Source organism: Anneissia japonica, unplaced genomic scaffold (assembly GCF_011630105.1).
Source record: "Anneissia japonica isolate Jap-2015-1 unplaced genomic scaffold, ASM1163010v1 scaffold654_len163719_cov168, whole genome shotgun sequence".
NCBI classification, from domain to species: domain Eukaryota; kingdom Metazoa; phylum Echinodermata; class Crinoidea; order Comatulida; family Comatulidae; genus Anneissia; species Anneissia japonica.
In genome coordinates this window covers 81920-108064 of record NW_022743374.1, presented here as the reverse complement: position 1 = coordinate 108064, position 26145 = coordinate 81920, and the positions used below count along the sequence as shown (strand labels likewise).

General features: G+C 34.6%; 1 protein-coding gene across 1 annotated transcript in view; it reads left to right on the top strand.

Annotated features, from left to right (window-relative positions):
- The window catches only part of LOC117119471 (mediator of RNA polymerase II transcription subunit 1-like), a gene marked incomplete at its 5' end in the record, with an annotated part of 111568 nt that overhangs the window by 28866 nt on the left and 56557 nt on the right, over positions 1–26145 (top strand). Inside the window, 2 exon segments of the mRNA XM_033264307.1 lie at positions 5040–5110; positions 18466–18552. Coding sequence (XP_033120198.1) covers positions 5040–5110; positions 18466–18552 — 158 coding nt within the window.

Here is a 26145-nt window from a genome sequence, read left to right as displayed (position 1 = left end):
ATATATATATATATATATATGTTTTTTTTTATTCCTGTATGTATAATATTGTATTGGGATTATATTGTACTTTGATAACAATAAAATAATTTTTACATTAAAAAAATAGTTTTTACAACCTTAATGGACGCCATCTTGGAATTTATCATGATGACGTCATCATTCCGATCAATTTTTTTAATGAGAGTGAAGAGTAACTATTTAGCCAAGTTGTTGTTACATTTCATATCCACAGTATATGTAAAAGTGACCAAAAACATAAATTTCTTTCCCCTACCCCCATCTTAAATAGTTTAAAATATGGTATTTTAGGTCAAAATTTCAAAGTGCTGTAAAAAAAATTGCCCAAGCCTTAGGCATGGGGATTTTTTTTCTGAGACACTATAGGCTATGCTGATTCAGAAAAACCAAAAATTAATTTTCCTTTACTTTTTTCTTGCTAAAGTTCATTTCAGCAGTTTTACAACCAGACTATACATGGACAGCATTGTTTGTTGGTGGATCCCCTCTTGTTATTGTCAGAATCATCATCTTTTTTTTTTCTTATTCTTTCTTTCTCCCCTTTTCTGTTCGCAAGATATCTCAAAATTGCCGAGAGCTACGCACATGTCCACTTCAGCAAACATTTGGCTTGGCCTGGAAAAGTCATTAAGCTTTTCAATGCGCTCGGGGATGCGTGACGTCATCTACGTGCAATTTTGCGTTTTTACATTATCGGTCATTTTGAAATTGAGTGAGCATTAACTTCAGGTTAATGTTGAATGTAATGTACCTTAATTGTACGTGTGCACTTCATAACGAGCGCGCATGTCTGCGTTAAATTTTCAAAATGCTCAAAATCACTTTTTGAGTTAATTAGAGCATGTTTCATGCCATTTTGAGCATATTTAATTTTTTTGAAATTTTCCACTACGCGCAAGCATTTTAACGCACGCAGCACGAACGGAAGCTATAAATTACATTTTTTTTACATATTTTGGGTTCCTGACAGACATTTCCAATTTTTTAAATTATCTATTGGCCAATAACAATGCCGTACACATGCATCAAACATAGTGAACTTTGCTTGCGTTTGTGACGATATACAGTAAAATTATGCTAAAATCAGGCCTATTTTTAATCAGTTATAGCTCCTTAGGATGAAAGGTGAGCCCAAATTTGTATTACATTTTCTGAAAGCACGTGAGTTGTAAATATGATTTTATAGATCATAATGGCTGATCGGACATTGTGACATCATCATATTGCCATCTGAATTCAAAGAACTGAATTTTATCTATGACGTCATTTTTGAAAATACGCATTTGAGCGTATCTCACTTATCCTTGATCGATCATCTCCCAACTTTGAGTATGTTATAGCTGAGACAATTCTCCTTCATATATGTGACTTCTTACATTTTGATGACGTCATCATGGTCAAAATAAATGTTTTTTCTGTCCCCTTCATCTTTCTTTCCTCAAAACTTTGATGAATCATATTAAAAGGGCATACACTTTAGGTCAATGTTGAATGTCAGGTACCTTAATTTTCCGTTCGCACGTCTTAACGTGCGCGTACGCGTATGTCAATTATATATATGCATCGAAATTATTCCTTTTTTTAATCAGTTATAGGTCCTTAGGATGAAAGGTGACCCCCCAATTTTTATTACATAAACTTGCACATGAGTTGTAGATATGATTTTATAGATCATTATGGCTGATCAGACATTGTGACGTCATCATATTGCCATCTGAATTCAAATTACACTTGACAAGGTACAATTTCGTGTGCCATCAATTTTATACCTGATACTGTGGTTTGGATAAGGTTTTACAGACACAGAATAGAATTGTGTTGTGGTTTGATAATAACAAACTTGATACTTGACATGATAATCCTTTTACAGTACGGTATAGTGAAACCATTGTTGGCTCCGACCCATAGTTAATGTAGGGCCCACCGGACAAGTCAAGCCACCCCCCCCCCCAAAATTAAACAGAACTCGTTGGGCAGTTGGACGAAAAAAAATATAAGATTAGGCCCATGCCAAGCCAACACATGTCTGTCACACTCTGAGTGTCATTTCTGGCCATCCAGAGGTTCCTATTCTTAAAAAAATCTCATTTAGAAGGGGAACACCTTCACAAAATCTTCAACAAGTTCTGGTCCACGAGCTCTAGTTCCCCCTTTCGGACAGCTTGGCCCCCAGAAAATATATCCTACAGCCGCCACAGCTATTACACCCTTTTATCATAGGCACTAAACAAGCAGAACAAAAAAAAATTACCTGATGCCAGGATTAATTATAAAATAATAATAATAATAATATTAATAATAATGATAATAATAATAATAATAATAATAATAATAATTTTGGCTTAAATAGCGCATTATGCTAAAGCCTTGATGCGCTTAACAATAAAAATGAAACTGCCGGATTAACACTTGAGGTCTCTCTGGTTTCTTTAGTTGCCATGTTTACATCACCGCAAATACAGTAGTGCAATATTTCACGAATGGCTGCATAGGAACCTTAGCCCTCGCAGAGGGCTATTCTGTATTCTGTATTCTGGCTATTCTGTATTTTGTTTTGTATTTTTGTTCTCTTTCTAGGAGATGTATTTTGAATGAAATTGAAAATTGAAATTAGTTATTAATTAACTGATTGAACTGGGGTCCCTTCTTTCAATACGAACATGACAGCTCTCTCGCTCAAGCGTCACACGGAGCATCTGTGTGAAGCATTGGGCATTTAGAACTGTCCATTTTTCCAGCGGGGGTATAAATATTATTTTATCATATAGTGAAGATCAGTGGATTATACGCATATTGTAGGAGAATGCTTCACTGGATAGAGACAATGGTTTAGCCTTTCTTTTCCCCTTAGGGGGTTCCCACCGAATATTTACATACAAAAATGTAGTTGCATAAAATCCATGCAAATTCAATTAATAAACATTGTTTTATCAAATGTAAATATGATATAGCTTTAGATTAATGCAAGGTCTGGTAGATTTTGATTACTTTTTGTCGCTAAAATTAATTTTTGCAGCGAAAATATAAAGCACTTTCATAGCATAATAACATAAAAAATAAATTACTCTGTTATTTTCCTTGGATTTCGTGCGATCGTGTTTTGAAACTTTGTAGGGTATTTCCCAAATATTTTTTTACAAACGCAAGTCAGCTCGCCGGCTTCTACACCTCTTTTTCTACACCATATTTTGTCAATATCATTAAAAAATATATGCAACACACATAATAGGTTATTTACTGTAATAAGGATGAGAAAATTTACCTGACCATTTCATATGGGAGGAATTCTAGAATTTTGAAGAACTTGAGTCATTCAAATAGAACTCAGAATTTAGTAAAGCATATTTGCTACCATCTAAGAATCAAAATTTTCCCAGAGGAGGTCCACCAGACTTTCTTTCTTTTTGGGGTTTTATGAAAATATTTTGACCCCCCCCCCCCAAGTTTGAACCGTGTTCTGTAATTTATATGCTATATATCTCTCATTTTTATATGCTGTCATCACAACTAAAACTTTATCTCTTTTATGTACATTGAAGTTTGAAGCTGTTTTTTCAATTACTGTATGCTATTTGCTGATACTAAAATTGTTCATATAATAATAATAATAATAATAATAATAATTTTGGCTTAAATAGCGCATTATGCTAAAGGCTTAACAATAAAAATGAAACTGCCAGATTAACACTTGAGGTCTCCCTGGTTTCTTTAGTTGCCATGTTTACATCACCGCAAATACAGTAGTGCAATATTTCACGAATGGCTGCATAGGAACCTTAGCCCTCGCAGAGGGCTATTCTGTATTCTGTATTCTGGCTATTCTGTATTTTGTTTTGTATTTTTGTTCTCTTTCTAGGAGATGTATTTTGAATGAAATTGAAAATTGAAATTAGTTATTAATTAACTGATTGAACTGGGGTCCCTTCTTTCAATACGAACATGACAGCTCTCTCGCTCAAGCGTCACACGGAGCATCTGTGTGAAGCATTGGGCATTTAGAACTGTCCATTTTTCCAGCGGGGGTATAAATATTATTTTATCATATAGTGAAGATCAGTGGATTATACGCATATTGTAGGAGAATGCTTCACTGGATAGAGACAATGGTTTAGCCTTTCTTTTCCCCTTAGGGGGTTCCCACCGAATATTGACATACAAAAATGTAGTTGCATAAAATCCATGCAAATTCAATTAATAAACATTGTTTTATCAAATGTAAATATGATATAGCTTTAGATTAATGCAAGGTCTGGTAGATTTTGATTACTTTTTGTCGCTAAAATTAATTTTTGCAGCGAAAATATAAAGCACTTTCATAGCATAATAACATAAAAAATAAATTACTCTGTTATTTTTCTTGGATTTCGTGCGATCGTGTTTTGAAACTTTGTAGGGTATTTCCCAAATATTTCTTTACAAACGCAAGTCAGCTCGCCGGCTTCTACACCTCTTTTTCTACACCATATTTTGTCAATATCATTAAAAAATATATGCAACACACATAATAGGCTATTTACTGTAATAAGGATGAGAAAATTTACCTGACCATTTCATATGGGAGGAATTCTAGAATTTTGAAGAACTTGAGTCATTCAAATAGAACTCAGAATTTAGTAAAGCATATTTGCTACCATCTAAGAATCAAAATTTTCCCAGAGGAGGTCCACCAGACTTCCCTTTCTTTTTGGGGTTTTATGAAAATATTTTGACCCCCCCCCCCCCAAGTTTGAACCGTGTTCTGTAATTTATATGCTATATATCTCTCATTTTTATATGCTGTCATCACAACTAAAACTTTATCTCTTTTATGTACATTGAAGTTTGAAGCTGTTTTTTCAATTACTGTATGCTATTTGCTGATACTAAAATTGTTCATTGCTGAGAAACCGTTCCCTTCAAATGACTTGTTGCTGTTACTATAAATTTTTACACTATTCTACAGTGGGTTATTTATACAATTTTTGAAAAAATAAATGTTTTGATATTAAACATTTTTCATTTTTTATCTTTTTTTTTAGTTTAAATACTACAAATGTACTAATTCTAATTTTGAGTGGCTTGGCTGGATTTGTGACACCAAGGATTGGAGGTAAGAAATCATTATCCTCACATTTTAATGTATACATATATACATATATATCAGTGGCATAGTAGAGGAGGTTTCAGTATTAAGGTATTGGTCTAATACCCTCAACATTTAAAAAATATGTTTTTATGCTCTTACTGTTTCTACAAAATAATGAAAACAGAGAAATTTAGTATTATTTTGCAGATTTAGTGAGCTAGTTTTCATTCCATAGAAAGGGGATTAATAAAGTAATTGTTAATACCTTACCGGCGTACAGAGGTATGTGACATCAGTGAGGTAAAAATACTGAATGTCATAGTCTTTTTAGCGTGAATAAGATAGGACTTCAGTTGGTTTGCTAGCTAGCTAGGCCTATGCTGTAAGACAGCCAGCAATGAGGTATGTCAACGCTGCACTATTATATCAGTAATTTTATGGCAATGATGATCTGGTCAATGTAGGCCTAGGAGGAGCATATCTAGGGCTATGCTAGTTTAGATGCACAGGAAGAATACAGTAGGCTTACCTAGGCTTAGTTAGGGAAATGTGGCACAGTTGGACTATTTTAAAAGCATAGTGGTGGATCCGGATTGCGGGTGGGAGAGGGGGTTTGAGCGAGGTTTGGAAAGCCACCCTCGCTTACCCCAAGCTCTCCCTCGCGTTACTCTGGGAAAAAAATCTGCATCTACCTCTGTTGTGTAGTGGTAGAGGAAACTACTACTAGTGACCAAATGACCTTACAAACCCCCTCCCGGCCTGGAAACTAATACCTCTTAATTTCCTTATGCCGCTATATACTGTATATATATATATCACAAGTTGCATTCATATGGGAAATTAGCTTAAATATGCAAAATTAGGGCCAGCCCTCTTTTTGATTGGAAGCACTACTTTAACAGTAGGCTAGACAATCTGAACATCTTTTATAAATGAACATATGTGATAATGGGGATAAAACTGCAGAAATCACACCATCGTCACATGGCGTGTACATATGCAAATTAGCCTAATTATGCCAAAAAATAGTCACGCCCCTTTTAAATTTTGAAGAGCCACCTTAAACGGTAAGCTAGACAATCTGAACACACAAACAAGAGTTCTTTTATATATGAACATATGATTGGTGGATAAAGTTTCAGAAATCCACCATGGTCACGTCTTGTTTATATGTAAATTATTGTAAATATTTCACGAAATAGAGGCAACAGCTCTTTTTAAAATACTTTCAACAGTAGGCAAGACAATCTGAATATTCTGCAAATAAGAGGGGTTTTCTTTTTTTATAAATGAACACATGATGAGATGAAATTTCAAAATTTCATATGCAAATTAGCTTAAATATACGGAAGGTTAAAGTGACCTTCCAGATGTCTAGATAATTATATCGTCATGTCTACATCCTGTAGGAAAGGAGACCAAATGTTGCGATTCTGGATCTCCTTATGTCTACATTTTTCAGAAGAGATAATCACATGACGGGATGCTAGATCTCGTCATGTCTAAATCCTTTAGAAGAGATGATCAGATGACGAGATCCTTGATCTCATCATGTCTACATCCCTTAGAAGAAATGATCAGACTGGATCTTGTCATGTCTACATCCCTCAGAAGAGATGATCACATGAGGAGATCCTGGATATCACCATGTCTACATTCTATTACAACAGATAATTAGATGACGAGATCTTAGACCTCGTCATGTCTACATCCTTTAGAAGAGATGATTAGATTACGAGATCCTTAATTTCTTCATGTCTACATCCTTTAGAAGAGATCATCAGATGACAAGATCCTGGATCTCGTGACGTCTGCATCTTTTAGAAGAGATGATTAGATTACGAGATCCTGGATCTTGTCATATGTTCATCCTTTAGAAGAGATGATTAGATGACGAAATCCTGGATCTCGTCATGTGTACATGCCTTAGAAGCTATGATTAGATGACGAGATCCTGGATCTCGTCATATGTACATCCTTTAGAAGAGATGAGATCCTGGATCTTGTCATGTCTACATCCTGTAGAAATAGATGATCAGATGACAAGATCCAGGATCTCGTCATCTCATTATCTGTTCTACATGATGTAGACATGTTGAAATTATGGATCTAGTCATGTCTACATCCTTTAGAAGAGATGATCTGATGACGAGATCCTAGATCTCGTCATGTGTACATCCTTTAGAAGAGATGATTAGATGACGAGATCCTGGATCTCCTCATGTGTAGATCCTTTAGAAGAGATGATTAGATGACGAGATCCTGGATCTCGTTATGTGTACATTATTTTAAAAAAATGATCAGATGACAAGATCCTGGATCTCATCATCTGAACATCTGGAAGGTCACTATAAGCTTCCGTATAAATATGCAAAATGTACGGTCAGTGTTTAAAGTGCTGCCTTAACTGTAAGCTAGACAATCCGAATGGGACTTGAAAAAAAAGAGGCAAGGCTCCATTTGTATTTGAACGGGACGTGTGAGCAACTTGTGATTTCTGAAATTTTATTCCCTCATCAGTTGTGTTTATTTACGAAAGAAAAACCTTGTTTGCAATATTTTCAGATTATCTAGCCTACTGTTTGGTTCCTAATTAACAATACTGTAGGAACCTTGGCATTCGACTGGTGTGCCTGTGTGTGTGTGTGTGTGTGTGTGTGTGTTGCATTTCAAAAGTTAGTAAACAGGCAAAAATTACTTCCCATAAATCTGTTTTTTGTGTTTTTTTTTCCCAAGCTAAACTGGATATGACGTCATGCCCTATTTATTGGTTTTCTATTTTGACATATATTAAAGCCATAACTAAGGATAGAAAATACCTGCTACTCTTGAAAATCCACAAACCGTAGAGTAAGACAATGGAATGTTGATGAATTTTTCGATGTTTTTTCTGTCGAAAATATGATATATTCGACTCTAGGGATTACCATGGACATACCTTATCCCTGGAAGCCTAGCCAAAACGGTAGTACTGTACTGACAAAAAACATTATAGCGTAGTCCAGCCAAAAATCACCTTCAGCGTGGTATAAGCTCCTACCTCAATGAATTCAAACCGTAGGTCCTTTATATATTGGAAAGATCATATCTTGACAAAAAGTGGGATTTAATGAAAAAAGCAACTTTTATAACCAGTTTTTAGCCGCTTGTCACTGCTCGATTGTTTACCTTGAGAAGTTACATCACAAAGCTTTAATAACGATACGCCATTTCCTGTCCCTACAAAACCTATTAAGCCCCTATCGCACTGGACTTAATTTGGTCAAATTAACCGAGTCACTGGCTAAATTGACCAAAAAAAATCCAATCCGAACGTTGGTTACAATTCCCTCAGGGTTAAATTAACCAAGCCGAATGGTTAATTTTACCGACCTCAGCCTGCCCAGTAAAACTTACCACGGTCTCGGTTAAACTAACCACGTTGTTCAAGAAGTCCAATCCGAACGTGCAACACCGTTAAAACTTCTTCCATGTTGACACCGCTCGAACAAAACCGGAAGTTGAAGTCACAAACTAGCGCCCTCGATAATATTTTTTATACACAAGGTTAAATCTTGATAAAACTATGGTAAAACTAACCGCGTGAATAATCCAAGTGCGGACAATGGTGAAATGTACCCATTACTTTGGTTAATGTTACCCTGGTTAAATTTACCATTTTTTAAATCCAGTGTGCGAACAAGGCTTTAGTTAAATGATACGTTCGCTAATTGCTGCAAAGCAGCCAATTCATATTCTTGACAGCAATTTGGCCTCTGAAAGGTCATTGTTTGTCAAAAAACAAGGGCCTATAAGACGACTGAAAAGCAGAGTTTCCTTCTTTCGTTCTGCCGGGTAAAATCAATTATTTTAGGCGACGTTTGTAGACTAATGTACACGTACCAACGTCCGCATGTCGCGACGCTCGAGTGTTACTATTCAGCATTTTTACTATATTTCTAGGTTTCCTATTTCTACGTTTAATCAGCCCATGTCTCAGCCACAATATTTTGAGGCCAATATTATTTATGAACCCAGTTTAAACTTATTTACTAGCCTATTTCAGCGTGCTAATTATTACATTTAGGCGACGCTTGTTGTAGACTGGCATACACGGTACCAACGTGAGACATCGACTCTGGTGTCCACACGTCAACTGTGAGGCAAGCGAGTCATCGACTCTCGTGTCCACGCGTCAACTGGGAGGCATGACAACCGTAGACGATAGAATGTACGAGGCACGATTGAAACACCATAAAAGCGTTAAAAACAATATTTTAGCATAAATAATAATGTATATAATATGACCATACCTTATAGGTCAATACAAAAATCAAACCATTTCCATACATCAGTTATTTTATTGTCACATGACCCAGGCCCACCCTGACGAGGCGTAGCCAACCCCGAAACAATCATCTGTCAGCGGGCACTCAGCAGAACGCCGATTTCTAGGCCTATACAGGGTTGCCAGATAGTTGGCAGTCTTCAAGACGGCCAAACCCACGCCATCTGAGGGCCAAATTCGCTTAACAATTTTTCGATTTTAGTGATTACACTACTTCATTTAATATACAAAAAAAAACCCATCCTGGAATATAGTCGTTTGTTTGAAATGGAAGAAATAAAATGGACAGAGTTGCAATGTTAATCTGTTTGTTGTTTTTATATTATTCACATCCACAAATTAAATGCCCATCTATATTATTATTATCATTCTCATTATTATTATTATTGTTATAATTATTTATTTATTACCATTTTTAAAAAGGGGGACCTATCCAGTTCCTGCAGGAATTGATCATTAAGAACCCCGATAAAACATAGACAATATGTGAAATATTAAATATTCAAGACATAAAAGTTAAATTGCATGTTCAAATTGTAATCCTATTTCATAAGTGAACAAAAAATTTCTTAAGTGAAAAAACAAAAAAACAAAACAAACTTAATACCTGACTGGATACAGTAATCATTTTGCAGCTTCTATCGGATAATAGACTAACGTGTGTACAGTACGGTAGAGTGAAACCATTGTTGGCTCAGTTCCGACTGAGTCAGTGAAATATTTAACGATTAAGAAATTAAAATTAATCCACCAGATCCATCCCGAAATAGGCAACAATACTAAATTTCCCAGTACTGTAAAGTAAACTGCGGTGTAATTCTTATTTTAGGACTGTAATGTTTATTTAATAACTTTACTTAAGTTAATGTTAATGTTTTAGGTCTATCATTTTCGATGTTTTCTAAAGCGGTTCACGCTCTAGGGGTAGGCTTAGGCCTATGCCTTTCTATAAACTATATACTATCAATTACAATATTAAAAAGGGCCAATGCCTGTTATATGGCTAGTAACTAATTATTATATACTGCACATATACAACCAACGCCTGTTTATGATCTTATGGAATCACTAAATTGGAAGCTTGTGGACAAACAATGGGAATATAATATTCTTGTAATGACATTTAAATGCTTATCAGGAACTGTTTCAGCATACTTAACACATTTTTACGAATTAATCGATGAATATCATAACATAAATACAAGAAGCAAATCAAAAAACACTTTGATCTCACCAAAATGGCAGAATGATTTTGGAAAAAGAACATTTAAATACCGATCCGTTAATTTATGGAACAATTTATCATCAGATATCCGCAGTAATATTCATTCTATTTCCCTACAATCCTTTAAAAATCTAATTTAATTTACCAATCTTTTTTCTGCTTCTTATATTTATGAAACTTATATATTTCTTTATCAATTCTGTTTTTAATTTAAAATAGTTTAAGATCATACCCTGGACCTCAGGGAAGAACAGTGTACTAATACTGACTGAGTATCCAGAATAAAGAAAGATTTCTATTCTATTCTTTTCTATATTTTTATAAAGTACGTTAGTGTTTTTATTACTATAATTCAATTAATTATTATGGTGTATGCCTAGCCTATTAATTATATGTATGTACCGTACATGTGAATATTTTTATTGTTCTTGCTGAAGTTTGACTTTCTTGTAGAAGTGTTTATTAGTACAGTTGAAGAAAAATTTTTTTTTTTTCCAAAAAAGTACAAAATTACTAATAAGAGTACGTTTTGTATAAATATTTAACATAAAAATAACGCTAAAAAGAAAAGATTGACGTTTCGACTCCTTCATGGTGTCATTTTTTTTTATCTTGAAAATGACACCATGAAGGAGTTGAAACGTTGATCTTGTCTTTTTGGTGATCCGCATCTAGTGCAGATCACCTCTTGTTATTGTCAGAGATCTTTTTTTTTTTATTCTACATTCTGACAAATAACTGTTCGCACGATATCTCAAATTTGCCGAGAGCTATGTACAAAACGATTACAACAAACATTTGGCTTGGCCTGGAATAGTGACAATAAGCTTTGCAAGGTTACCAGTCATGTGTGACATCATCTACGCACATTTTTGTGCTTTTTACGCAATTGATTATATCAGCCTAACCAATTGACATTTCGAAACCGTATTACGTGAGCATTAACTTTGAGTGAAGGTTGATTGTAATGTACACTCATTTTGCGCTTGCGCTTTATAACGCGAGCGTACGTGTGCGTCAAACTTTTAAAATGGTCGAAATCAATTTTTGACTAAATTAGAGTACGTTTTAAGCCATTTTGAGCATTTCAACATTTTAAAAATTTTCGGCACCGCCTGCGCATTTTTTACGCGCGCGTCGCGTACAGAAGTTAAAAATATTGTTTTTAAAAATTTTTTAGGTGTCTGACACTGTATTCACAAATTTCCAATCTTTTTTGGTCATTTAGGGTCAATAGCAATGCCGTACACGCGCATAGAACATAAAAGCACATGTGCGCGTTTTTTTCGACATATAGCAAAAATAGGCCAAAAACATGCATATTTTTAATCAATTATAGCTCCTTAGAATGAAAGGTGACCCCCAATTTTTATTACATATTCTGAAAGCACATGAGTTGTACATATGATTTTAGGGGTCATAATGACTGATCGGACATTATGACGTCATCATATTGCCATCTGAATACAACAAACTGAATATTATCGATGTCGTCATTTAAAAAAAATGCGCATTTAAGCGTATCTCGCTTAATCTTGGTCGATTTTCTTCCAACTTTGAGTATGTTATAGCTAAGTCAATTCTCTTTCATATACGTACACTTTTTTATATTTTGATGACGTCATCATGGTCAAAATATAGGGTTTTGCTTACCCCCCTCATCTTTCTTTCGTCAAACCTTTGATGACCCCATAATCACCTTAATCATTCGTAATTTCTGAATCATATTTAGTGGGCATAAACTTCAGGTCATGGTTAAATGTTATGTACATTATATTTTTGTGCGCGCGTAATAACGCGAGCGTTCGCGTGCGTCAAAATTGAAATATGCTTTATATTAGGTCTTTTTTTAATCAGTTATAGCTCCTTAGGATGAAAGGTGACCCCTAATTTTTATTACATATTCTGAAAGCACATGAGCTGTAGATATGATTTTATATATCATAAAAGCTGATCGGACATTGTGACGTCATCATATTGCCATCTGAATTAAAAAACAAAAAAAAATTATATTTCTCTTCTCAATACGTTGATGACGTCATATCATCTTAACCATTTGTCATTTCTGAATATTATTAAATGGGCTTATACTTCAGGTCAAGGTTGAATGTCAGGTATCTTACTTTTTTGTTTGCGCGTCTTAATGTGCGCGTACGCGTGCGTCAAATATTACTTATGCTTATAATTCTGCCTATTTATAATCAAACATAGCTCCTTAGGATGAAAGGTGACCCCCAATTTTTATTACATATTCTGAAAGCACATGAGTTGTAGATAAGATTTTAGAGATCATATTGGCTGATCGGACATTGTGACGTCATCATATTGCCATTTGAATTAAGAAAAAATTGAATTTTTATTTATGACGTTATTACTTTTTATACTCGTTTGGAACGTACTCGCTTATCTTGATTGATTGTTTCCCACCTGTGAGTATGTTATAGCTAAATCAATTCTCTTTCGGACGTGTCCCGTTATTTTTTATTTTGATGACGTCATCATGGTCAAAAAGAATGCTTTTTCGGAGCCTTCTCATCTTTCTTTCTTAAAAGATGTAAACACATTGAAAATAGAGGGCGGCAGACTGTATTTCGACACTATCAGACCGATAGTTCGTATACTGTAAAGGCAAAATTTGTGTGGCATTACCAACCAACATGGGGTTTTAAATTAAACTTGACAAGGTTTAAATTCATGTGCCATTACCGTCGTCAAGCACGTCGTATAATGTATTCGTATTTGTGCGTTAAAATTTTAAAATTGTTAATATCACTTTTCAGATAATTTAAAGCACGTTTCAGGTCATTTTGAATATTCCAAAATTTTCAAAAATGTACGTGCCGTACGCTCATTTCCACGCCCACAGCACGTACTGAAGCTGGAAATTATGTTTCGGTTACATGTGTTGGGATTGTGACACTGTATTAATACTACCGTGCGCACGGACGTTAAGACGTATGTGTACACATTCGTAAGTCCTTAAAATGCTCAAAATTACTCTTTTCCTTTAAAATTTCTTTTAAAATGCTCAAAATTACTCTTTAAATAGAGCATGTTTTAGCATATAATACTTTTCAATCAGAACCGCGCGTGCTTCGTGAGGGTCAAAGTACGGCGGATCACCGAACTCGTCCTCAGTGACGAGTTCAAATCTAGTTTTTCTTATTCTTCTTTCTTTCTCCACTTTTCTGTTCGCACGATATCTCAAAAAATGCCACGAGTTACGCAAAATCGCTTTCAGCGAATATTTGGCTTGGTCTGGAATAGTCATGGTAAGCTTTTCAACGCGCTTTGTCATGCGTGACGTCATCTACGCGCAATTTTGCGTTTTTACATTATCGATCATATCAGCCCTACCAATTGCCATTTCGAAATCGTATTAAGTGAGCATTAACTTCGGGTTAATGTTGAATGTACAGTACCCTAATTTTACGCGTGCGCTTATTAACGCGCGCGCACGCGTGCGTCAAAATTTCAAAATGCTCAAAATCACTTTTTGACTAAAGTAGGGTACGTCTTAGGACATTTTGATCATTTCAAATTTTTTTGAAATTTTCCACTACGCGCGCGCATTTTTACGTGCGCAGCACGTACGAAAGCTAGAAATTTTGTTATTTTACATATTTTGGGTTCCTGACATCGTTTTTACAAATTTGCATTCTTTTCAGTCATCTTTTGGCCAATAGCAATACCGTACGTGCGCATCAAACATAGGTATCTTTGCGCGTATTTGTGCCGCTATACAGTGAAATTATGCTAAAATCAGACCTATTTTTAATCAGTTATAACTCCTTAGGTTGAAAGGTGACCCCCAATTTTTATTACATATTCTGAAAGCACATAAGTTGTAAATATGATTTTATAGATCATAATGGCTGATCGGACATTGTGACGTCATCATATTGGCATCTGAATTCAAAGAAAGTGATTTATAGCTATGACGTCATTTTTGAAAATACACATTTCAGCGTATCTCGCTTATCCTTGATCGATCGTCTTCCAACTTTGAGTATGTTATAGCTGAGACAATTCTCTTTCAAATATTTGACTTCTTTTTCAATTTTGATGACGTCATCATGGTCAAAAAAATTGTTTTTTCTGACCCCCTCATTTCTCTTTCTTCAAAACGTTGATGAGCCCATATAATCTTAACCATTCAACATTACTAAATCATATTAGGTGAGCATAAGCTTCAGGTCAAGGTTGAATGTTAGGTACCTTAATTTTCCGTTCGCGGTTTTTATCGTGCACGTACGCGTGCGTCAACATTTATATATGCATAAAACCATAAATATTTTTAATCAGTTATAGCTCCTTAGGATGAAAGGTGACCCCCAATTTTTATTACATAATCTGAAAGCACATGAGTTGTAGATACGATTTTTTACTTCATAATGGCTGATCGGACATTGTGACGTCATCATATTGCCATTTTAATTAGGAAAAAATTGAATTTTAATATATGACGTTATTACCTTTTATACTCGTTTGAACGTACTCGCTTATCTTGATTGATTGTCTCCCACCTGTGAGTATGTTATAGTTAAATCAATTCCCTTTCGGATGTGCCCCCTTTATTTTTTATTTTGATGACGTCATCATGGTAAAAAAGAATGCTTTTTTTGGAGCCTTCTCATCTTTCTTTCTTAAAAGATGTAAACACATTGAAAATAGAGGGCGGCAGACTGTATTTCGACACTATCAGACCGATAGTTCGTATACTGTAAAGGCAAAATTCGTGTTTAAATTTATGTGCCATTACCGTCGTCTGGTACGTCGTATAAGGTATTCGTACTGAATTCGTAAGTCCTTAAAATGCTGAAAATTACTCTTTTCCTGTAAAATTTCTTTTAAAATGCTCAAAATTAATTTTTAAATAGAACATGTTTTATAATATAATACTTTTCAATCAGAAACGCGCGTGCTTCGTAAGGGTTTAAGTACGGCGGATCACCAAACTCGTCCTCAGTGACGAGTTCAAATCTAGTTTGTTATATTTTTATTATTTATTATTTTCACTTGACTCGCATAAATAATTTTGTTCAAAGAACATTTATATGCAGTTGTACTTCGCAGCACTTCATTTGCAATTTCTAGTATAACAGTATGACAATGCATTTTGTATGTGTCATATTTTGGAAGTCTCATTTTATTAGTTAGGTCATTTCTGGCAATTCTGTGACCGTGGAGAGGCTAACTTAGTTTTATAGTGGATTTGTCTTCTGTGAGGGTATTATAATAAAAATAGCTTGGGTGTCCCTTGCGAAAGTGTGGGCATAACCTGTGAGAGCCCTAAATCCAAAATGGCCGCCTTCTGCCATTTTGAAATTTATTATTTCAGTGTTTTGGCCTACATGGCTGCTTAAGTGCAAAACTTGAGGGTTTTCGGTGTCCAGGAATCCATATTTGATGTCGGATCGATGATTCGATTTAGTTTTGACCTTCAAATTCAAGATGGCCGCCAATTTTTTTGTCAACAACCGCTTTTTTTGTAAATTCGTCATAGTGCCTTATAAAAGGACTTAATGATTATGCTGGATTGACTGATGGACAATAAAACTACAATTAATTATCCAGAGGTCATCTCAGAGGTAATCTCCGAGGTCAAAGTTCAACATTTGAGGTTAATAAAAAATGAAGCTTAGTTCGCTTATAAAATTCCCGTGTATTGTACTGTTAATATCCAGAAATTCATATTTGATTTCCAAATTATTTAGGTTTGGCTTTCAAATCTTAAAATGGTGCTAAGGTCACCTTGGAGGTCAGAGGTCAATGTGTGTGGTTAAAGGTCAATTATAGTTCCATTTTCAAGGGTCAAGGGTCATATGCTAAGCATCAATTATGCATATTTATTAGCTAAAACCGGAAACACTGGACAGCGCCTTCCATTTCCTGTTTTGTAAAACGTGGCATAACTATAGTAAATTCATTTTTTTCGATAAAATTTTTAATTCAAAGTGAATAACTATTGTGTTGATCCAAAATGGCCAATTTAATTTGAAAATTTTTATTTTTTTTTCGATTTCGACTAAGGGACAATACAACTTTAAACTAATGGCCAGTTATAATCTGTTGAGATCAGCTTTGGGCTGACATGATTGTGCACTTCCATTAGTTCAAAGTCAGCCCCAGGGACTGTATGAAGTAGTAGGCCTTGTTTTGTTAAAATGAGGGGATGGGCGAGAGTTTAAAAACAAAGCACAGCTTCTCTCCCTACCGGTTAAAACTATCCAAGCAAAAATCCACTCACATACTATGATACCCTAGATAGGCCCACATTTACCTGGGCCCAGAGAGCAAATTTTATGAACACTTTTAGATTCCAGAAATTGGGAACTTTCAGATTGTAAAAATATGTTTCGCAAAGCAGTGTTTTCAACAGAATGACATTCCCCCGAGCCTGTTCTCAAACCCGCCGATGGTGCCGCCAATGGTTAGACATCGCATCGCAATGGGCTACTTGTTTACATGCCAGAGTAGGTGGTCATGTTTCTGAAAATCAGCCGAAAAAATAATTTATTTTAAAGAAATGTTACACAGGCCAGATCAAACCCACAGTTGGCCTAGGGGTGGAGGTTGAATACCAGGATGATAGATTATACAGACCCCCATGTTATTCAGGATTACTCAATTGTCAATATTCCTACAATAAGATTATAGATAAAAGATGATTTTCCAAGAAAGTATAGCATTAAACAGTGTCGGATCTTGGAATTGAAAATAGAAACCACCTCAGCCCTACCATGGATGGGGCTAAGTTACAGAATTTATTGGTGGTCGGAAATAGCAATGTCAGACTTGAAATTTGAAGACAATTTTCTTTTATCCCACATATTTTTAATTTTGTAAAATTTAGGGTGATTGATGGTTGATATTCCACCAATAAGATTATTTGATAGAACAAGAAAAGTAATGGAACCATGAAAAATTTATCGCGAATCCCCAATTTTTCGCAGACCCCTATGGACCCTTTTGACTTGGCAGACTCCCAATTGTTTTTCAGGGAACCCCGGCTTGGGAACCACTGCTATACGGTGTAGTCGTAAATTTTATCCCCCAGACACTCTTTTATACAACTGAATTATTGTTAAGCTAGATAAGCTTATTGGTTGCAGCTGGGAAATCATAGTAAATTATCATATTAGGATTGCTACGTAGCACCATAAAGAAAATATAAACAGATAAATAATAACAGTGCTCAGATAGGAACATTATTATATATACGATTCCATTTTATGTTCCCGTCAGAGCACATTGTTATTATTCATATATTTTTCATATTTATGTAGGAGCGGTTGGTTTGTAGGAGCGGTTGGTGCACCGGTTGTGGCTTGGACTCCCAACCTTGAGGTCGGGGGTTCGAAACTCTGGCTGTGCAAATCGCTTGTGTCCTTGGGCAAGGCACTTTATCTACGGTTGCCTCTCTCCACCCAGGAGTACAAGTGGGTACCTGGTAGGTTCCAACACAACCTGCGTTGATTACTGCAATTTATGGAATGATAATATAATTTCATTTACTAATTTAATTTTAATTTTTTTTTTTTAAATTTTTTTTAAATTTTAATTTCCATATGTGTTTGATCCAATGACCGGGGTAGTAATGTGAAGCGCTTAGAGGCCTTGTAAAGGCATGAAGCGCTATATAAGAACGACATATTATTATTTATATTGTGTTTATGGTGCTATGCAGCAATCTTACTTTAAAAATGATTTACTATACGCAACACTCATATTTTGAATATTATTTGATATATACTTACTGGGCCATAAGTTTGATAGGAATTAAATATCCAATAAACAACTAATTCTTCATTATCCTATTTTTAGGTTATCCGATGCGATTAACTTTCTTTGTGTCACCTTATGATTTGCTGAATGTTGAGAAAAAGACTTCCACCATTCTTAATATGTCAGGTAAGAAGTGTATAACATGTCAGCAAAAATAAGAGGGTGTGTGAGATGTCAGCTAGTCTAGAGGAGTATATTAGATGTATGTTATGTGAGGGAACACTGGGGAGGATGTGAGGGAACACTGGGGAGGATGTGTGTTATGTGAGAAACACTCAAGAGGGATGTATGTGTGAGCAACTCAGTTGAGGGATGCATGCAGTGGCCGCTCTAGGATATATTTTCTGGGGGGTGGAGGCTGAACTGTTCTACAGGGGGACTTGGGCTCGTAGGCCAGAGCTGTGGGAAGGGTTTCATTTCTCCCAAATGAGATTTTTTAAAGAATAGGAACCTCTGGATGTCCAGAAATTACACTCTGATTGTGACAGACATGTGTTGGCTTGGCGTGGGCCTATTTTAATATTTTTTAGTCCAACTACCTGACAAGTTCTGTCCGATGGGGACTTGACCTGTTTGATTGGGTGGTAAGCTACCTTACTTTTGAAAATGTAAATAAATATTCCCCCATATAAGAGCCCTTTTCTGTTTTGAAGAATGGAAAATTTCACCAGAATCCCAAAAATATTCTAGCTTCCTTACAAATATACAGTTGTTTTTCATTATTTTTGTGCACTAAAATTCCAGACTACTACATATTTTTCGTGTAGTGTTCAACTGTGTAAGCCCTATGTTGAGCAATAATCATCAGGTATCGCTTTTATCACTGCAATCTGAAAGTCTTCGTATTCATCGTATGAAAAATTCTTGGACTTCTATGGGCATTTATTGTACCATCAACTATTTTTATTGACAAAGTCTGCTTATTTTCATTCTTTAACGATTAAGTTTGTTAAGTATCTGAAGCTCAGGATTCTGCTAACAAGGTGGCATCAATGATATGTCAGTGGTCTTGTCAGAGCTGGAATACTTTCTATTGAACATGTGACTTGCTTGATATACACTTTTCCTCTTAACTCCAAGCAGCAGTGAGACATACTCTTGTTCTTCAGACAACTTTTGTGACAGAACATCTAAAACTCAGAAGTTGCTGAAAGTTTCAACAAACGTATGCCCATATTCTTAAAACAAACTTTAGTCGAACTTCGAACTAGAACTTCATTTAGTGCTAGTTGCATCTTTAACTTCAATTTGTATTCACAAACAATGTAGTCGAAGTTTTAACTACGACTAAATCAAGTCCTAGTTTTAGTTTAACTGAAGACGACTGGCAAGCAGCAACTATCAAACTAACCAATGAAAAGGGATAACTTTAATAGCAGACAAAATTTTAGAGATCCGGTAACGCGGATGAATATTAGGCTGCCGTCTGTGGTTCAAAAACGTATTTCCTCATAATTCATAATAGACCATCATTCCATTAATTAATTTTCTAAAATAATTACTATATTAGTTGTTAACATATTACAATAGAGAATTTGAACAGACACTGAAAATTTGCTTTCTTTGGAGAACTATTATAGTTGAGCCCAAGCGAGGGTGGCTCCATCTTTGTTGTTGTTATTGTGAAGCTATGTGATCACAACGCGAGGGGATTTCGTGCAAATCAGCAACTATCGCATGTGGCTAGCAAAACATGTTAATTTCTCCTTCTGGAAGCTAAACTTGATGTCTCTTTTGTTTAACACACCGAAAATATATCAAACCTGCGTATACAATCCTTTTTATTCGTTTCATTTTATCGTGAGTTACAAAAAACACGTTTTTAGTGGGGCAAATATTTCAAGTCGGCGATTTAGCCTGACCCTAGGCTGACTAAAAAATCGGCCTGCGGAGGTATCATTTTAGTCGAGGTTCACGTCATTTAGTCGTAGTGCTAGTCGAAGTTCTTTTTAAGAATACAAAATGACGTAATTTTTAAGTTAGCTCGAACTACGACTAAAGTTTGTTTTAAGAATACCGGGGTTAGTTTATGATTACAGAAGCTACGTTTTCCTTTACGAAAGAAAGCCGGGATGTAATCGTCTTTAATTTCAATGTCTCAAAAAAAGGGTACAGATGAATGCTATGCTTTGGTTGATATTCGTTAAAGCATGCTTTGCATGCAGGAAGACTTTCGTGTCGGCAGCTTCTTGGTGGTTCTAGGCCAGATTGTAGAACCCCAGATTGCCGAGTTCACTTTGCCAAAACACAGTTTGCCGAATGCCAGTTTGCTGAATCAAAAACTAGAAATCCCAGTCTGTTGAAACCCAGTTTGCGCTGAAACTCGCTTTATCGAAAAAAAAATAAATAAAATATAGCGGCTTATTGTAGTTAAATGATTCTTTTTGTTTTAATTTGTAAATCAATTGGCTATCAGCAAATAAAAATCAATTTAACACTTTGACTGCCAGGCCATTTTAGTGATAGCAATGCTCTCTGCCAGACATTTTAGCCTATATGACCAAGTTTCCATTTCACATATAGAACACATGTACAGTATATACAAATATGGAATGTTCTTTGTTCTTTACACCAAAATAAAGAGTAATTCATGAGCTTTCAAATGATATCATAAATTTTATTCATACAATGAACTATTGCAACACAAATTTGAATAGTAAACACATAACTGTTTGCAATAAAGCGGAGAAAACAGCATTTTTAGTTTCACAACTCCTAAACACTAAAAACCAACAACTAAACACAATAATCAAACTTTTTTCCCTTGATTGTATTAGTTATTTATACATACATGAATCTAACATAATATAATTATAAATCCCACACACGGATGAGGTCCACTGAGCCCCTGGCTACCCCCCACTCTCCAAACTAAAAGTGTAAATATTGCCTATTTTCATTGCTTTGTTAGATATATACATATTGATAAAAATGAAATATAAAAACACTGGTGTAATTGCACACGACCTTGTACACATACCCACCACTGATCCCTGGGGTAGGGTTGGTGCCCCCCACAACAACTGAAAAGTGTGAATATTGCATATTTTCATTGCTAGGCCTACATAGACGCGTCATTCACGCTACTATTTAGGTCTAGGCCTGCCAACTTCACTAATGCAGTCTGTACTTTTATATATTTCTGTAAATCTGTACTTAATATATTACATAAAATATTGCATTACTTTAGACATATGCAAGGCCTGGGCTAAGAATGGGCTAAATTAACAAAGAAAGCTAGGCCTAGGCCTAGCTAACATAACGCATCGGCCACCACGCCTGACTGTTGTGCACACTTTATTGTTGATGGACAGCCTCAACAAATATCAATCAAAACTCTTGTTTTATCTCGTTTTTTGGTAAATGTACAAGAAAATAAAAACACAATAAGACATGTACATACATCGTTGCATACTAAAAAATCATTTTTGGAGTCCGAATCCACGAAGATTTCTGAAATGACCTCCTCTTCTGAAAACAGGCGAGTGCGATTCACTTTCTTGTCGCATTATTCATATACAGGAGAAGCGTAAGCAAACACGTCATGCTAAGCATGCTGGGGGGTGGGGTTTCAAAAGTGAAAAAATGTACGGCCCAAAACGAATTTATTTCAGAAATTTCTACCACAGGTCCACAACTTCCATATCCTTCAGATTGTATAATAATACTCAAAAGATGGATATTTCCGTCTTTGGTCAAAGTGTTAATAGGCCTCACAGATAAAACATTTTATTAGAATACATACGATAAATACATAAATTTTAACTAAGATAATAATAAAGGAAATAAACAAATTAATAATAATCTACAATTATACACACATGCCAATTGTGGCTCCAGAAATTTGTAGACAGGGGGTCTGACTCAAGGGGCAGACTCTCGGTTGTCAGGGACCTGGCACAACAATCCTGATAGGGTTTGCAGGGGGAGTATTTTAGAAGGATACGATGCTTATCCTGCATTCATTTCATTTTATCTCTAATTTTAACTTATGCTTTCAAGTGTGTTTTTCTACAGCTTTGTTGTCTTCCAATATTTTGCCTTTTAATTTGTACACAAATGATGCTCCTTCCTGAACCACCCATCATTATTCAAATGCATAGTATGCTGTACTTTTGTAACACAAAGATTTGGACTGAGTTTTGGAAAACTGAGTTTTGGCAAACTGGGATTTCATGATTTCAGTGAACAGTCATCATTAGGTATATATACAACTATAATAGGCCTATATACTGCAAAGATAGGTCAAAGGTCAATAAAACAGTTTCTGGTTGATATTGAGAAATTATTCTGTTAGAGTATAAATGTGCATTTGTAAATATTTTGTTACAAAAAGCAACTTTGTACGACAAGTGCTTACCAAGATATAAGTACCCTACATTTTCAGAACTAATTTGCATATTTTAACTAATTTGCATATAAAGATGTGCGTAAAAAAATTGGCGACTCATTTTATTGGATTCAGCATACTTCAAAGTATATATTCCATCCAAAAAACTAAAATGATCACAAAAATCCCACGGGAGCCCATTTTTCGACATATGCCCCCGGACTATTAGTTCCAGATCCTCGTAGCAGCCAATAAAAAGACATCCTGCATGCATTACAACCAATGCATAAATGAGGCATGTCGTGGCAAAATGGTTAAGTTGTCGCACAGACCAGTATTGAGTAAAGGAGCTATAAAATATGGTAGCTCAAAAAATTGCCTAAAAATCCAATTTTTTTTTTCACTATAGATCAACAGTTTATTATGTCTTATTAATCATGTCCCAAAGTATTAGTTCTGGAAGTGATCAACAAATTTTTTATTTAATGTTATTTATATAGTTAATTCTATTAAACAATGTATTCACAAATAACTTTGGAAAGCAATTACTCAAAATCATGTTTATCTTGACTCTAAGAGTGCTGTAATTTCACTTTCCAATAATTTAGGCTTGAAATGTCCAATTTCAATGAATGATCCCTCATTTTAAAGATCACATACTCATGTATCTGAATATACTAATAACTTGAATTTCAATTTTTGCTACAACTTAGCCATTTTGCCACAACGTGCCTCAAACACAGTATCAACCGTTTCATTCTGGAGACATCGATATTGTAATCATTGCTACAGTGTATCTTATTTTATGACAATGGAGAGAGGGTCATTCTAGACACAAACATTGGCAAATACAGAAAGTTATTCAAATTAAATGACATTAACTTCAACCCTTATTGGATGTCATGCTTCTGTAATCAAAGGCAAAGTTTTGTTGACACTTTCTGCAACTTTAATGTTTTAGATGTTCTGTCACAAGAGTAGTCTGAGGAACTTGAAGACTGCTGCAGGGGGAAAGGTAAATCAAGCAAGATGTGAAAAGTTTAAAATAGAGGCAACAAGATCACAGACATATAATTGTTACCACCATGTTTGCAGACCCTTGAGTACTTAAGAGCAAATTCATAATAAATTAATTATTGCCGTAATTAATTAATTAATTAATTAATTAATTAATTAGGGTAGTTGTTTAATTTTGTGTGCTCCTGGAATACCTTGTGTAGTGCACAAAAATAATGAAAAACAACCGTATATTTTCATTCATTCATTCATAAAGGTATTTTATTCAAAAATAATTGTAATTGCAGTATTAAAGACTGAATTGTAACAATTTTACAAATTCAAAAAAAGAGACATTATAAAAGGCAAGAGAAAAACTTGGAACAGACATTAAAACCATAAACCTCAGGCACTTAAAATGTTAAAAATATTTTAAAAATCTATACACGACAACAAATACATAAACTGATGAGACATGCAAAATGGTGTATAAAACACAAACTAGCTACATTATTAATTACGATACATTACCTAAAATTAATTAAAAAGGAGATAATATCTTTAAAAAAATTTTTAGGCCTTTCTCTCATTCCAAAGTCTGGTCATATATTGCAATGGGCTATTAAAATATCTTTTGGTTCTATGACTACTGAGAGACAGTTGATTGGCATTTCTAAGTTTCCTACCATGGCACTCAAATCTGGTTTTAGGGATCCAATTTTTAAAATATTTGTAGGAAGCTGGAATATTTTTCGGATTTTGGTGATATATTTCATTATTCAAAACAGAAAAGGGCTAATATAAGGGAGCATTTTACTTACATTTACAAAAGTAAGGTAGCTTACCACCCTAAAATATGTTATTTTGGGTTTAAAAAATCAACAGCAGTTATTACATTAATGTTTTGTAAATTAAACAAATTTATTTAGGTTATTGAAGCTGCGTATTAAGTTCTTTAATTTTGGCAGCCATTTTAAAAAGCGCCCTCAATTGCCTTCCAACATCTTAACATTAATAACTTCAGCTAGTTATACTTTACTCTTATAATAATAATAAATTTAGCCACTGAAAATATCAGTTATTGGCAGCCATTGACTAGGAATTCTAGTTGGCATATTACATCTCATGATATTCTTATATTATATTATATTAAATTATATTGTATTATATTATATTATGTTGTGAATATATCTTAATTTAGGAAAAAATAGCCATTATTTTGAAATATTAAAACAAATTTAACCATTTAAAGAGAATCATGTGGTTGTCCTTTCCTTAGATATATACTTACCATTCCTTTCTTTTTCTTTTCCGTCCAATTAGGCTGAGCTTTTTTTTTCTTCAATATTATCTACCAATTATTTTCTACGAATTCAATCTTTAATTCTTTACTTCTTTTCCTTATTCCCTTTTATTCTTTGTTTCATTTCATTTTCCCTTTCTTTCCTTTCTTTTCTTTCTTTTTCTTTCTTTCTTGTCCCTCTTTCCTTTCCTTTGCTTTCTTTTCATTTCTTTCCTTGTCTTTCTTTTTATTTGTCATCCTTTCGTTTTCTTTCTGTTGTTTCCATACACTGTACTTTTTTTCCTTTCTTACCTTTCATTTCTTTTCTTTCTTCTATTTCTTTTTCTTTTCTTTCCTTTCATTTTCTTTCTCTTTTAGTTTTTTTTTTTTTTTTTTTTTTTTTTTTTTTTAGTTTTTTTTTTTTTTTTCTTTGTTTTTTTTTTCTATCATTCCTATTCTTTCTTTTTATTTGTCATCGACTACTTTTCCTTTCGTTTTTTTCTACTGTTTCCATAGTCTTTCTATTTTTTCCTTCCTTTCCTTTCATTTTTTTTTCTTTTCTTTCTTTTATTCGGTCTTTTCATTTTTCTTTTCTTTTCTTTCGTATTCTTATCTTTTCTTTCGTTTTCTTTCTTTCTTTGTTTCTTTTGTTTCTTTTGTTTCTTTCCTTTACCTTCTTTTCTTTCTTTGACTTTCTTTTCTTTTTCTTTTCATTTCTATGGTGTTAGTACCTTTTCTGTTTCCTTCTTCCTTTCCTTTTTCTTTCTTTTTCTTTCTTTTCCTTTTCTTTTTCTTTTCTTTTTCTTTTCTTTATTCTTTCTACTCTAACTACATATTCAAAAGTTTGTCAAACTTATGTGCTTATTTTACTCATACATGTATTTTTTTATTTTTATTTTATTGGACTTTGGCAGCCATTTTGAAAAAAGCACCCTCAGGCAAAAGTTCTCACATTAAGTAGCGGGGAGGGGGAAGGGGGTTAAGTCCCCCATCGGTCTGGTCAAGCCCCCCCTATCGGCCAAAGCTCGTCAGGCAGCCGGACCAAAAAGTAAAAAAAATAGGCCTAGTTTTCCCATTCCAGCCTTTTCCGGCCATCTATATGTTACACCCC